The following is a 14,689-nucleotide window of genomic DNA, read 5'->3' on the forward strand; positions in this document are numbered from 1 at the left end:
CTAATGGTGGAAAGAACCCAAAAGATGTGATCAAGTTGGAACATTTTGAATCACAACATTGTATAGTTAATGTTTCCTTACAGATCTTGAAAGAAACAAAACAACAACAGAAAAATGGCAAATATCACTCTATGGTTAGCAGAATTGATGTCTGTATCGTGTGGGCAAATAAGAAAATCAGTGTCTTTCCTTGCTGCTCATAGTTGATACATACAATATAAATGATTAGTTTTAACTTCCCACAGCCTTTGTGAGGAGTGAGTTTTATACTTACCTGTGGGGAGGTAGTTCTTTCAAAAAAGAAATAAAGAAAAAAATTCCTTATGGCCTTACACATTTTTTATTCTTATTTACAAAACTGGCTCAGAGATCAGAATCAAAGTCTTAGGCAATTTTCATCACATGTTGTACCTTCTGATATGAAATCCAAACTCTCCAGACCTCAGCCTTTGTAAAGTTTCTCAGATAACGTCATCTAGTGCTGGTACTTTGGGAATTGAGGAATAGCTACTCTGGTGTATGTTGCTTGCCATGCAGAAAAGCATTTGTGACAGTTTTTTTTTTTTAAGTGAGTAGAAAAGGACACAGTGTCTTAGAGTTGGTCTGTGACTTGCTCTTACTCATGAGCTTATTATATTAGCAAGTTCTTTTTAAAGTACTTGAAGCTCCTCAGGCTTGATTTGAGTTTTTCTTGTCTTTCATTAAGCTGTATCATTCTTTATAGCTATTGAGTGAGTACTTTGAGTCTGTGCTAAGTAGCATGCTGGATCCTGAACCAAATTTGGACATCAGCAAGATGCTAGAGCTCTGATGTCATTAATGTTTTCATTTGGGGGATCAAGTAGAGGCAGGACTGAAGGAAAGATGGTAAATGTTCAGTCCAGAAAAGAAGGACGGGTCTAGGGAAAAAGGAAAGGCCATATGGAAAATTCCTCAGTGGGGCTGAGAGTCTTCATCAGTGGGAAAGGGCCTGCCTGTTCTCCCTGATGTGCTCAGGCTTAGTCCAGACAGACTAACAGGAAATACTTGGTTTCTTTTTGTCCTTTGTTTCAATTATATATATTTTTTTCAATTACAAATAATCCACAGTTGCAATTCTTAAACTGGGATGCTTATCAGAAATATCTGGGAAGTTTTTTCAAAATATCCACACTCGTACTTCACTTCTAGAGATTTGGATTCAGCAAGTCTGGGTAGGGTCTGCCCACCTGAATAGTTTTCAAAAGTTAGGTGAGTTTCCTCCCCAAAATGGGTAGGGACCATTGGCTGATAATATTGAATTTTCTTTAAAGCTTTATTTTGGAATTAGCACTGCACCTTGTATCTTTTCCTGACCTATAATAGCTTGTCCCACAGTTTGCATGTTAACGTAGGTAGTGTTGACCTATATTGGGTCTTTGTGCCTCTGACTGTCCTGGTGACACCTGACTGCCTTTCTCCAGCTGCTGATGTGTGGGACTGGAGACATCAGTGTGTCTGACTTCAAAGCCCATGCCGTGGTGGTTGGTGGTTCATGGCATTTCAGAGAGAAGGTAAGTGAGCCAACTTCTTCCAGTTGGCGATGACCATGTTATCAAGCAGAAGTTTCTGAAGGAAAACACAGCGGCATCAGAGATGTTGACTGGAAAAAAATGACACAAAGACAGGAGGTTGTGCAGGCAGAATGTGTCCTGGTCTGTTGGGGCTGCCATGCTGACTGCACAGAAGTAGAACCAAGCAATTACAGCTACCTTTCTGACCGGACAATGATCTAAAGTCCTGAATAGGTTGTCAACTCAAAGCATTCCTCCCAGTATTCTCAAAGCTGCCACTGGAGCATATCATCACTCAGGTCTTGGATCCTAGGCTGCATACTGTATTTGTTCTCAGCCTTGTACCCTCCCTGCCAGGTCATGAGGTGGTTTTGGACCGTGGTTTCCAGTTTGACTCAGGAGGAGTTAGCTCGGCTGCTTCAGTTCACAACAGGTTCCTCTCAGCTACCACCTGGAGGCTTTGCTGCCCTCTGTCCCTCATTCCAGATTATTGCTGCGCCAACCCACAGCACGCTACCCACTGCACACACGTGGTAGGTAGCTGACCACTTGATGCATGCTCTTGAGGATTCTTTTTCCAGCCCTTGCAAGTGTTCTGGCAGTATGAGTTAATGACTTCTCTCCTTGCCCTTCCAGTTTTAACCAGCTGTGCCTCCCTACGTATGACTCCTATGAAGAGGTGCACAGGATGCTGCAGCTGGCCATCAGCGAGGGCTGTGAGGGCTTTGGCATGCTGTGAGCGCTCTCCTGACATCCAGTCAGCTCCTGTACTTACTGGAGTATGTGAGTGCATGTTTCAGACACCATAACCTCCCACCCTAACACATAGCCATCAGCCAGAACATGCTGCATGGTCCCCTGTGTCTGGAGTGTTTTGTCATCTTCGAGCCTTGTCCTCACCTCCCTCCCTTCCTGTCCATATCCACCACAGGCCACTTGGGTATGGTACGTAATCTGGGCTGTCTTGCTTATTCCTGAGAAGAGGGCCATGCTGCTGTAATGTCACTTGGTTCTCTTAGGACCTCAGTTGCGGAGGAAGATTGCACGTGGGACCAGCTCGGATGGAAATCTGGTGTGCAGAAAGCCTCAGTCCACACTTGCTCCAGCTCTCTGCTGATGCTCCTCAGAGGCCCAACCTTGTTGGGACCTCACTGCTAACCTCACTGCTACACAGGTCCTTCTCAGGGGAGAGACTGTGGGCCTCTTCTCATTAGGAGCCAGGAGACGCCAGAGGAAGCGGCTCACCTGAGCAATCTTTAGTTTTGGCCTTTTGTGTAGTGACAGACGGGGGTTGCCTATCTCTAATGAGGACCAGTAGGATCAAAAGGATCTTTTAAATTGTGGTCTCAGAACTGGAAAAGGAGCTTTCCCTGCAGGCATTTTTGGAAATGATCAGTTATCCATCAAGAAGAACTCTCTTAAGCTTTTTCTTAAATTTGAACCAGGTGAGAAAAGCAGACAGAAGACCTAAGAATGTGAGTGGGAGCTGGGCTGTAGCCTCCCTTGCTGAACATGATCCTACTTTAGGGCTATGGGGCATGACTAGGCACATAGCTGGCTTGAAGACTACTGATTCTTTACACTGAGGTGTGGCTGGGCCTGGCCATTTACCTCCATATTACACTGTCTGCTAAAAGCTGGGGTTCTTCTCTGACATGACTTCAGAGGGTCCCACTAGGTCTTGCTTCTAGGTGTCTACTGAGGAAAATTGTGTAGCAGAGGATTGGAACAATAGGACTAGATGCCAGTGATCCCTAATTCTCTTTGCTTGGTGTTCTCTGGCAGCACTGAGGCAAAGCAAAAGGGACCAGGTGTCCTTTTAAGTGCTTGTCAGGACACTGGGAACGTAGAGGAACTCTGTCACACTGTAAACACCCAGCTGCCACTGTGACTTCACTCCCTCAGGTCCCTGGAAGGAGAACTAAAGAGGGAGGAAGGCTCGAGGTAGAGTAAAGATAGAAGAGAACTTGTCACCATCTATTGGAAGATGACACACCCTTCTCATTACAACTTGGATGAATATATTTTCAAGACTCAAAATCTCATTGACTCCCCAAATTTCTGATTTGAAGAAGAAGGCTTTGCTGTAAGCTACCACATTCCCAGTGGATCACTCAACTCTGATAATATTACAAGCCATCTTTATTGCCAAAACTCAGCAAGTACACAGAATCCTGAGATGAGGCAGGACTCGGGGTAATGCCTTGGCCTGCTGGAAGCATGTCTGAGCCCTTGCACCCCCTTAGGATGGGCAGAGGTCCCAAGGAGCAAGCCCTTCTGAGCTGCTGCAGTTCCTGCCTGACAACAGCACGCCTTTTGCAGTCACTGTCCTTTCCTGGCGTGGGTGCTGACTTCCCTCATCTTTGGGGTCCAGGATCAGGGCCTTTTCACCCCAGGATCCTCCATGCCACGCGGTCACTGCTTTCCTCAGGGACCAGGACAAGGTGCTGCTGCTTGCCCCAGTTTTTTCCTATGGGATATGTGCAGGCAAGTTTAGTCATCACTAACACATGACGCTGCCCCTCACGCCCACATAGTAGTTTCCAGGTTAGCAGTTGTTCCACTTCTGGATTCTGCATTCACCTCTCCGGCGGCCTTCTAGAGACTGAAGCCGGAATCAAGTTGACGTCCTTGGCTAGATCTGCCTTTTTCAGAGAATCCTGGTCACCATTGCATCCCAACCAGGGCAGCGTCATCCCTGTGGTGGTCCTTAGGTACCAAATCTTTAGTCTTTAACAAAATCTTTTTGGTATGTTGTGATTTTCTATTTTTCCAATTTATTCTCTTTCTCCTAACTGTTCAAAAGGATCTTTGCTCTTTTTGACTTGTTTTATCATTTTTTCTGATCCTGCTTCAGTACTAGCCAGTGCGAGGAACGGTGTAATATGTCAGAGAGAAGGGAGGCTGTCTTATTTCTTGAGCAGTTTTCTATTCACATTTCTTATTTTGGTCAGTTCTCTTATTTATTCCCAGAGGCCCAGATGCTTAGGGGCCAGCTAACCTCCTGACCTTTTTAACTTCTCTGAAGGCACCAAGTGAACACCAAGCAGAGTGTCAACATGCTGTAGAACCTTTGGTAGAGACCAAGCCCTGCTGCATATGTATCAGGCCAGATAGTTGCAGGTGATGGTGTAAATATTTTGTACAGTAAATAAATAAATGTTTGAAAGAAGAACTAAAGAGCAAATGACTGCTATAAATGGGGATTCAGGGCTTTTGGAGGTTGGGGAAGGAAAAGGTTTAGAAATCATTTCATATTTCTTCAGTCACCCCTTGGGAAGTGTTTGGCTCAGTTGAAGATGGGAGCCCGGCTTATCCCAGGCCTTCTTGCCCTTTTACCTCTCCCATGCTTCTCCTTCTCACCCATGGCCATCAGAGTGGGACAAATGCTCCTGAAGAAGACACCAGATGTTAAGAGCAGAGGGTCTCCTCAATCTTTTAAACATTCATTTTTAACTACATTAGAAATTCAGTATAGAACATTTAGAAAGAAAAAATATATATATACATGGGAATAAGTCATTTGCCACCAAAAACCACTGTTATCATTTTGATGCATACCCTTAGTGATTTCCATCTAATCACATGTGTTTCCAACATTCTCCCATCCCCACATGATGTGGCACTGTAGGATAAACACTAGACTGCAAGGCTGTTTGAACCTCAATGTTGGCGGTTCAAACTCACTAGCCATTTCTCAGAAACCCTATACAGGGTGGCTATGAGTTGGAACCAACTTGATGACACTTACCAACAACAACACTGCTCCTGAAAACTGGGGGTGGAGAGGTGCAGGCAAGTGATGCCAGATGCCAACCAAAGGTGAGTTTGGCAGAGAGAAAATTAGACTTCAGTTGGGAACTACAAAGCAAAACTTGGGGAGCCTGTCTTTCTTGGGGATGCAATCATGGTGTCTTTTAAATACATTGCTTCCTGATCTGGAAGACCAAGATTCCCAGGGGTTTTTTGTTTTGTTTTTAAGTACAGATTCTTAAGGAGCCCTTAAGTAGTGTTGTGAGTTACGAATTGAGCTGCTGACTGCAGAGTCACCAGTTCAAATCTACTAAACACTCCGTGGGAGAAAGATGAGGCTTTCTGCTTTAAAGACTTAACAGCCTTGGAGCTATGCAGGGTCAGAACCAACTCCACACACACAACCATCACCATCACCACAGAGTCCTGGGTCCCATGTCAGAGTGAGAGAATCGGAATCTTAGCTTGGAAACTACCCTTTGAGAGTGTATACATTGTATTCTCACCTCACCAAGCACCTGAATGGGATGAACTGTCGAGAAAAATAAACTTCTATTCAGTTTTAGTTACTTAGAGTTCTAACATTTTTTATAGTGGATTACAAGCTGGACTGCTAACCACAAGGTCAGTAGTTCGAATCTACCAGTCGCTGTGTGGGAGAAAGATGAGGTTTTCTACTCTTGTAAAGAATTTACAACCTTGGAAACCCTATGCAGGGCCACTGTGAGTTGGAGCCTACTCCACACACATCACCACCACGACCGTCATTGACCCATGGGACTAGAACAGATCCTAATGCTGAACCTGATTTATTTATTATTTAAAGACAAGTCACCGTTTTTATGCAGATTTGTTTCCTGTTACTCTAAATTGGATACTCCATTGCTGTTGCCCCCTGGTCAGTTTTTGAGGGCTGGGCTGGCATGATTGTGGTTCTCTTTGGTAATCAGTGGGAGGTTCTTGAGTATCACATAAAGGTAGTATTGAAAATGACTCAGCATTAAATGATATCAAACACCGTGGAACAGAGCAACATTTCTAACTCAAGAGTCCTGAATATGGACCATTTAGCAGATAGCCATCCCAGAGTTATTTGGGAGCTCAGGCCCTTTTTTTGGGAAGTGGTGGTGATTGAGGAGGGGATTTAGAGGTCTGCAGGGGTGTTGTGAACTTGGTTTGTTTATGATAGAGTGGTGCTGCCTAGACTTAGGCTATACCTTGCTATTGAAGGTTTTCCCCCTCAACATTAAGTTCTCTCATTTTGCTTATGTAAAACACTTCGTGGTCGTCACAGAAGGGCCCTGGGTTCTCTATAGTAAATTTGGATATAACAACTTTGTAAGATGGTCAGTGAGTAAGGCTCACAGTCTCTTTCCAGAAACCAGGGGAAGAATGTTGTGAAGTGCATTGAGTTGGTTCTGTCTTAGCGACTCTGTATAGGGTTTCTGAGGTGAGGCTGGTGACCTTGCAGTTCATTTTGACTTGTTGGTCCAGTGCTTATCCTGCAGCACCACACCAGGACTGTATGTTTTTAATATGGAATCAGGAAGGATAGCTGTATGTTTTTTATGTGGAATCAGGTGGCTTTGGTAAAGTCCAAATTGTCAGAATCATCCTCGTTTGTCAATACCTGTCAGCAGTGATAGCTTTTGGAACATGGGTGGTGACAGGTTTGGTCCCTTGAGGGATCAACTAATAGCACAGAACCATAACATCAAGTATTGCGAGACCAATGGGCTTCCCATCTGGCTCCCCTTTCACAGACTTGCCCTCGGGGAGATGATGGCTAACTTATCCAGAGCAATTGCTCTGGGTGGCTGTTGCTACTACTTCTGTGGTACAGCCAATAATCATTGTAACATGTCCTTCTTAGTCTTTAGAGTCATGAATGCCCAAGTTCAACTGGCAACTCAGACAAGTTTTTGAGTGGGCAAGGTCCTAGGGCTTCAATCTATACTATTATAAGAGCTAGGAGGCTTAAGTGGATTTCTTCTAGAAACCTCATTGTGCCCTTGACCAAGCTGACTGTGCCTGATGTCAGGATCCCACTTGTAATCCTCAGTTTCTGATCCCAGAGTCCATGAGTCTCCAGTACCCTCTGCATCACAGCCATCTCCTGCTCTTTGGTGTTTTATCGAAGAAGATGCCCTTGGACAAGACACTTCTGCATCCAGTGCAGCATAGGAGTTTCAAAGGTTAGAGAGAAAGCCATGATTGATGTACTTGGATATTTATATTTTTACCTCCTATGGGAAGAAGTACGGAGTTCTGGTGTGGCGCTGTGGGTTAATGTGCCAGACTACAAAGCCGTTTGAACTGCAAGGTCGATGGTTCAAGCTCACCAACCGCTCCTTGGAAAACCTATACGGGGTCGCTATGGGTCGGAACCAACTCGATGGCACTTTACAACAACAATGGGAAGAAGTACAGCCAGAGTGCTTCTTGGAGGCCAGTATGGCCAGGCTTCGTTTCTCATGCTTTGGGCATATTGTCAGGAGGGACCAGCCTCTGGAGAGATGGATATTATGTTTGATAAGGTGGAGGATCAGAGAAAGAGGAAGACCCCCAGCGAGATGGATTGGCCAAGTGGCAGCATCAGTGGGCTCAAGCATAGCAACAGTTGTGAGGTTGGCCCAGTCCCGGGCACCTGTGGAGAAGATCCCCAAATAGCAGATACTTCTTCCTTTACATGACCCTCCAAAGACCAGAGAAGCCAAAGGGGCTGCATCGCAAACCTACACCATGAAAGCGGCCGCACCTGTGCAGTCTGTGTAATAACTTTGACTTACCTGATTACTGAATCATGCTAATAGCTAAAATTTTTGTCACTTCTTCCATAAGCCAGGAGTTTTATACATACTATTTCACAGTCACAGTGCAAGGTAGCTCTTATTTACTCCAGTGGGTCTCAGAGAGGACAAGGTACTGCTAGAGTTTCTTAGCTAGTAAATGACAGGCCTCTATTTGAACATAGGTCTGTTTCATGTCAAAACCCAAACTCTACATGTTTCTGATTTGTCTTTAGCAGATTGGCTTAGACTAAGAAAAAGGCCAGGCACTGAGCCGTCAATGCTCTGTGACTCTGCCTCACATGCTTGGTGACCCTCTGAATGACAGATGAATGAATATTTTCAACCAACCTGGTTTTCCTTGCCAGTCACTTGGGGATATGAGAGCTATGAGGAGAAGTCCCTATTCACCCAGTATCGAAGTCTTTTCAAAGGTATACCAAATTGCAGTGGCTTTGAAACCCTTTGCATCTAGAGAGTTCCATAGAATACCAACTAAAGACTTGAGCGAATGGACTTCAGGTTTAAATGAAAAGAATTCTGCAAAAGAATACAGGAAACCCTTGAGGCTATAACTGAGGTGGGAGCCGGTAGTTCTAAAGTTCTAATATCCCCACTTTGGTGGAAAAATCCAGAGGTCACATGCCAATGAAATGATTAGAATTAGGTCAGACATGCTACACAATACCCCTGATGTTTATCTCTTGTGACTACAGAAAAAAAGACTCATTTAAATAATCTTTTGTTTCTAAACTCATCTTACATGAAACACAGCACCATTTAACAAAGGCCACATTCCTGGTGCATTTATCTCACAAGCATTTTCAAGAATGCCGGAGTTCTTCATTAAAGGGAGGCACGTTGTGCCCCCCCCCCCAAACAAAAACAAAAAACCAATTCTGCTTAAACTTGCATGGTATCATCTCCAGGGTGAGGGAGTCCTGTGTTTCTCAAAGACTAGATCACTATTTCTACAACTCTTAGTTCACCTGCATTATAGCTTTGCACAGGAAGGGATCTTTTTGAATCTTCTCATCCATATTCTATAGGCCAACATTTTTCCTTCTCTCTTCAACTCCCACTTGATGGAATTGCCAAGACATTCCTTTGGTTGCCCATTAGCAGAGTCAGGGATATCAGAGGATTTTCGAGCCAGCTGGAGAGCCTTTGATGGCTTTTATGTTATTCTGAAAACAAAATGTGTTCTTGTGTAAGAGGAAGATTGTGGGTGTATCATTATTTTGTTCTAGTTCTCATAAATCCTACGTCTAATCTACCCCAAATTGTCTTTATTTCCTGTAAGTGCTCTTCTCCCACCACCAAAAAACCAAAATGAAAAACCATGGTGTTTCTGCTCCATCACTGAGGTTGTGATCTCCCTTTTTCTTGTGCGGGAGAAACATGAGACTTGCTGCTCCCGTAAAGATTTACAGCCTTGGAAACTCTATATAGAGTCTCTATGAGTTGAAATCAACTTGATGGCACTTAACCGGTACTGTGCAGGGAGCTGTTGTTAAGGTGTAGTTGAGTTGGCTCTGACTCAGCGACCCTATACACACCGTAAGGAAACATGGCCCAATCTTACGTCATGCCCACAACCATGGTTAAATTTGAGTCCATTATTGCAGTCACTGTGTCATCTTGCTGAGGGACTTCCTTTTTTGCTGACCCTCTACCAAGCATGATGTCCTCCTCCAGGGGCTGGTCCATTCTGATAACATGTCCAAAGTATGTGAGACAAAGTCTCACCATCCTCGCTTCTAAGGCGCCTTCTAGCCATACTACTTTCAAGACAGATTTGTTTGTTCTTCTGGTGGTCCATGGTACTTTCATTATTCTTTGGCAACACCATAATTCAAATGCATCAGTTTTTCTTCCTTATGCATTGTCCAGCTTTCACATGTGTAAGACGTGATTGGAAAATACCATGACTTTGATCAGGTGCACTGTAGTCCTCAAAGTGACATCTTTCCTCCACCTCTTTAAAGGGCCCTTTTGCAGTAGATTTATCCATTGCAATATGTTTGCTTTCTTAATTGCTGCTTTCACAAGCATTGATTATGGATCCAAGTAAAATGAAATCCTTGACCACTTTAGTCTTTTCTCCATTTATTGTGATGTTGTTTATTGAGCTAGTTGTGGGGATTTTTGTTTTCTTTACATAAGTCTGTCATCTTTGATCTTCATCAACAAGTTCAAGTCTCCTAAGCTTTCAGCAGGCAAGGTTGTGTCATATTGATATGATAGATTGTTAAAGAGCCTTCCTCCAATCCTGTTCCCTTTTTTCTTCCTATAGTCCAGCTTCTCTTATTTGCTCAGCATACAGACTGAGTAAATGAAAGGATACGACCCTGACACAACTCTCCTGATTTTTAACCATTTGGTATCCATTTGTTCTTTATGAAGGACTGCCTCTTGGTCTATGTATAGGTTCCACATGAGCATAATTTAAGTGTTCCGGAAGCCCCATTCTTTGCAACATTATCCATAATTTGCTGTGATCCGCACAGCTGAAAGTCTTAGCATAGTCAATAAAACACAAGTAAACATCTTGCTGGTATTCTCTGCTTTCAGCCAAGATCCACATGATGTCAGCAATGATAGACCTCATTACATGTCCTCTTCTGAATCCAGCTTGAATTTCTGGCTTTTCTTCAGCAAAATTTTACTTGGGTGTCATATTAATGACATGACTTAATCTGTAATTTCTGAATCTTGTCGGGTCACTTTTCTTTGAAATGAGCACGTATATGGAACTCTTCCAGGCAGTTGGCCAGGTAGTTGTCTTCCCGATTTCTTGGTATAGACTAGTGAGTGCTTCCAGAACTGCATCCATTTGTTGAAACATTTGGATTGGTGTTCCATCAATTCCTGGAACCTTGCTTTTCACTATGCCTTCAGTGCAGTTTAGACTTCTTTCTTTAATACCATCGCTTCTTGGTTATATGCTGCCTCCTGAAATGTTTGAATGCCGACCAATTCTTTTTTGGTATGTTGTTGTTAAGTGCTGTTGAGTCAATTCCGACTCATAGCAACCCTGTATAGGGTTTCCAAGGAGCAGCTGGCAAGCTTGAACCACCGACCATGCAGTTCAATCAACTTTGTAGTCTGACGCATTAGCGTACAGCACCACACCAGGACTCCTTTTTTTGGTATAGTGACTGTATTCTTTCCATCTTCTTTTGCTGCTTCCTGTTTGGCTCAATATTATGCCCATTGAATGCTTCAATATTTCAATTGGAGGATTGAATTTTTTCTTAATTTCTTTTAGCTTGAGAAATGTTGACTATGTTCTTCTCTTTTGGTTTTCTAACTCCAGGTCTTTGCACATTTCATTGCAATTCTTTTCTTTGTCTTCGCAAGCTGTTCTTTGAAATGATCTGTTCAGTTCTTTGACTTCATTTCTTCCTTTCACTTTAGCCACTCTACACTCGTGAGCAAGTTTCAGAGTCTTTTCAAACATCCCCTTTAGTCTTGTCTTTCTTTGCTGTCTTTTTAATGATCTTTTGCTTTCTTAATGTACAATGTTCTTGATGTCTACCCATAACTCATTCAGTGTATAGTTACTGTTTATGTTGCTGAAAAAGGTCATCAATGAGTCATTGGTCTTGTAAAATTCTGTTATATGATCACCAGCGTCATTTCAATCACCAAGGCCATATTTCCCAACTTCCAGTCCCTCTTCTTTGTTTCCAACTTCTGCATTTTAATCAGTGCATCTTCATTGCATGTTTGATCAATATTAGACTGAAGAAGTTGGTAGAATTCTTCAATTTCTTCCATTGGCTTTGGAGGTTGGTGTGTAAATTTGAATAATAATTTGTATTAAATGATCTTCCTTTCAGACAGCACTGTATTGCATCGTAGATCTTGAGATGTTCTTTTTTGAAAAAGAATGTGACACCATTTCTCTTGAATTTCTCATTCTTGTCATAATAAACCATATGACTGTCCAATTCAAAATGGCCAATACCTGTTCATTTCAGCTCACTAATGACTAAGATATTGATCTTTATGAGTTGCATTTCATTCAAAACCTCCAATTTTCCTAGATTCATATTTAGGATAGCTTATGTTCCAATTATTAATGGATATTTGCAGGGAGTTATTGTTGTTAAGTGCCGTTGAATTGGTTCCGACTCATAGCAACTTTGTACAGAGTTTCCAAGGAGCAGCTGGTGGGTTTGAACTGCCAACCTTGGGGTTAGCAGTCCAGTTCTTATCCTACAGCACAACACCAAGACTTTTTTTTTTTTTTCTTCAATGTTCCTCCATGAATCACGTGATAGTCCACATGGGAGAACACCAGTTCTACATTCATTCCATCACACATCATTCCATTGCCATTTGCCATAGTTACAGTCCCGTCCACGCATCATCAACACAGCCCCTCTCCCTCTCCGGATCCCAAGTCCCCAGCCACTCCATCTCTCCATGTCATCCTCTCTGCCTCCATCTCAGACATCAGACATCACTGCCTCTCTGGGTAGGGTCCCGCTCTCCGCTTCTCTCCATTGACGGTCCCAGGGCCCTCCACTCCTAGACTGAAAAATTAATCACTCCCCTCCTTGCCACAAAACGTCCACCCCCACATTTCCAACCCTCACAATCCTGACAACCATTCACCACTACATCACAAGAGGCCCACCTACACCCCATTCCACCAGCCCCTCCCAGACAGGCTGGACACCACTCACCGGAGACTCCACCCTCCTCCACGCCCTCTGGATCTAGGCTCCCCCCTTCCCCCAAGCCTGCAAGCCAGTCACTTCCTGCCTCGGCAGCACCCGCCCCCCATCTTGGGTAGTCAATGTCCAAGTTGCCCATCCCTGTCCACTCTTTGTGTGGAGGGGAACACCAGGACTTCTTGCAGGGAGCGAGGGGTGTTCATAGTATTGAAGGGGAAGGCAGAAATAGAAAATCCACTTTTTAAAGTTTCCTTTCCCAATCTTGAGCACCCAAGCTCATCACCATCTACCCCCATAGTTTCTCTCATTCCTTTTTAGTTTGGAGAAAACATTTCTATTTATGCATTTGGAGACTTTTCATAGTATGGAGTAACAGCTCTTCCCACATGTACAAAGAGAGGGAAATTATCCTCCTTGTTCACTTTCAGAGAAGCAGAACCCTTGCAAAGATAAATCCAAATCAAAAGATCCAAGGAGCAAGGTTCCCCTATTGTGCCCCAGACAAGACATCCTTGGAGCAGTCTGTGGAAAAGGGAACTTGGTGATTTTTGGACCCATTCTCCTTTAAACCTGCTCTTCCAGACAAAGCAGACCTGAGCTGTTGACTCTGGCAGTGGGGGACTGGCTAGTATCCTGCAGCTCAGTGAATGAAATTAAAATCCTGAGTGGATGGGGAGATGGCAACTTGTCCACCACTGGCACTGCAATCTAAAGGTTAATTCTATGGCCAGAATAGCCAGGGGGTGACAGGAAAGGCCAAGAGGTGCCATTTTTAATGAACCAGAGATGTGAAAAGGCAAATCAACTTCTTGAACAGCATTGAATTTGATTGGTTGTGACCACTATGGGTAGAAATACTGAGACACATTCTAATCTCCCTTGTTGGTCAAAGCTAACTAAGCAACTGAGTCACTGGCGTTCCCCTTGCTGTGGGCTGCAGCTGATGCCTGTTCCTCTCTGGGGTTTGGATGGGTCTTGAAGTTGACTGTTCAAGTTTCTAAACTCATCACAGCTGGATTGCAGTTTGGTTTAGGAAAGCCAGACCTTTCTTCAGGCTCTTTTCCCACAAAGAGATTTCTCCTCTGAAACCCTGCTCATGATGATGCCAGCCTTTGTGTCCTATACAGGTCAAAGCAACTGAATTAAACTTGGGTGTTCTCCTATAAATCTAGCACTTGATGTCCCAGTGAGTAGGAAAGAAGTGGTTGGATCCTGGCCGACTTTTGTATGTAGTACTGGAGCGTCTGGAGGAGGGTGTGGTACAGCGGCCAAGCATCTGCATACTCTGCAAAGGTTCTGGCTTTAACAGTGCTGACCTATTATCCCTCTAAACCTTGAAAATTCTGTTGTCTTGGCATCCAAGCTCTGTCTCCCAGACAGCCTCTCACACCCGGAAGCAGCACAAAACTCTTTCGTCAGACCATATCTTGAGTTTTGGCTCCAGAAATGTTGTTGTGAATTAGCCATGTGGAGAGGTTAAAAACAAACAAGCAAACAAACAAAAAAAAACCCAGAAAAATGATCGAGCAAAACTCCAGTTCTGACTTTTGCAGGTAAGACTGGGCTTAGGCGCTTGGCATGGTGAGTAAAAGGGGCCAAGATAGTGGTTGGCATAAGGATATGGAGAATTTTGGAAGCAGAGCCAAGGACTCTGAGGACTGAAGCCCAGGAAAGCTTGGCATGCGTAACTGCTGGGTCTTTAACCAGGAACAGTCCCTCTATTTTTCTCAGCCTTGGCAGTAGGTCAGAGCAACAAGCAGTTCTCACAGGGTCCGCATCCTTCCCATTGTCTCCACCCCAACCTCACTCATCTTCTTGAACATCTGCTTCCGATTTGGGCCCTTGCCGCTCGCCTGATTCCTGCACAAACTGGGTGGCAAGTGTGAAAGGGCAGGTCTGCAGGTGTGGTATGGGAGGAAGAGAAGCA

The 14,689-nt window shown here is 43.9% G+C and overlaps 1 protein-coding gene across 1 annotated transcript in view; it reads left to right on the forward strand.

Annotated features, from left to right (window-relative positions):
* The window catches only part of AREL1 (apoptosis resistant E3 ubiquitin protein ligase 1), a 32,357-nt gene extending 29,791 nt beyond the window's left edge, over positions 1 to 2,566 (forward strand). Inside the window, exons 16-18 of the mRNA XM_006865527.1 lie at positions 1,443 to 1,532; positions 1,890 to 2,065; positions 2,169 to 2,566. Of these exons, the coding sequence (XP_006865589.1) occupies positions 1,443 to 1,532; positions 1,890 to 2,065; positions 2,169 to 2,271 (369 nt within the window). The 3' untranslated portion in view covers positions 2,272 to 2,566. The remainder of the gene's footprint in view (positions 1 to 1,442; positions 1,533 to 1,889; positions 2,066 to 2,168) is intronic.
* Positions 2,567 to 14,689: the final 12,123 nt, after the last annotated feature.

The sequence above is a fragment of the Chrysochloris asiatica genome, unplaced genomic scaffold (assembly GCF_000296735.1).
Source record: "Chrysochloris asiatica unplaced genomic scaffold, ChrAsi1.0 scaffold00079, whole genome shotgun sequence".
Classification (NCBI taxonomy): Eukaryota; Metazoa; Chordata; class Mammalia; order Afrosoricida; family Chrysochloridae; genus Chrysochloris; species Chrysochloris asiatica.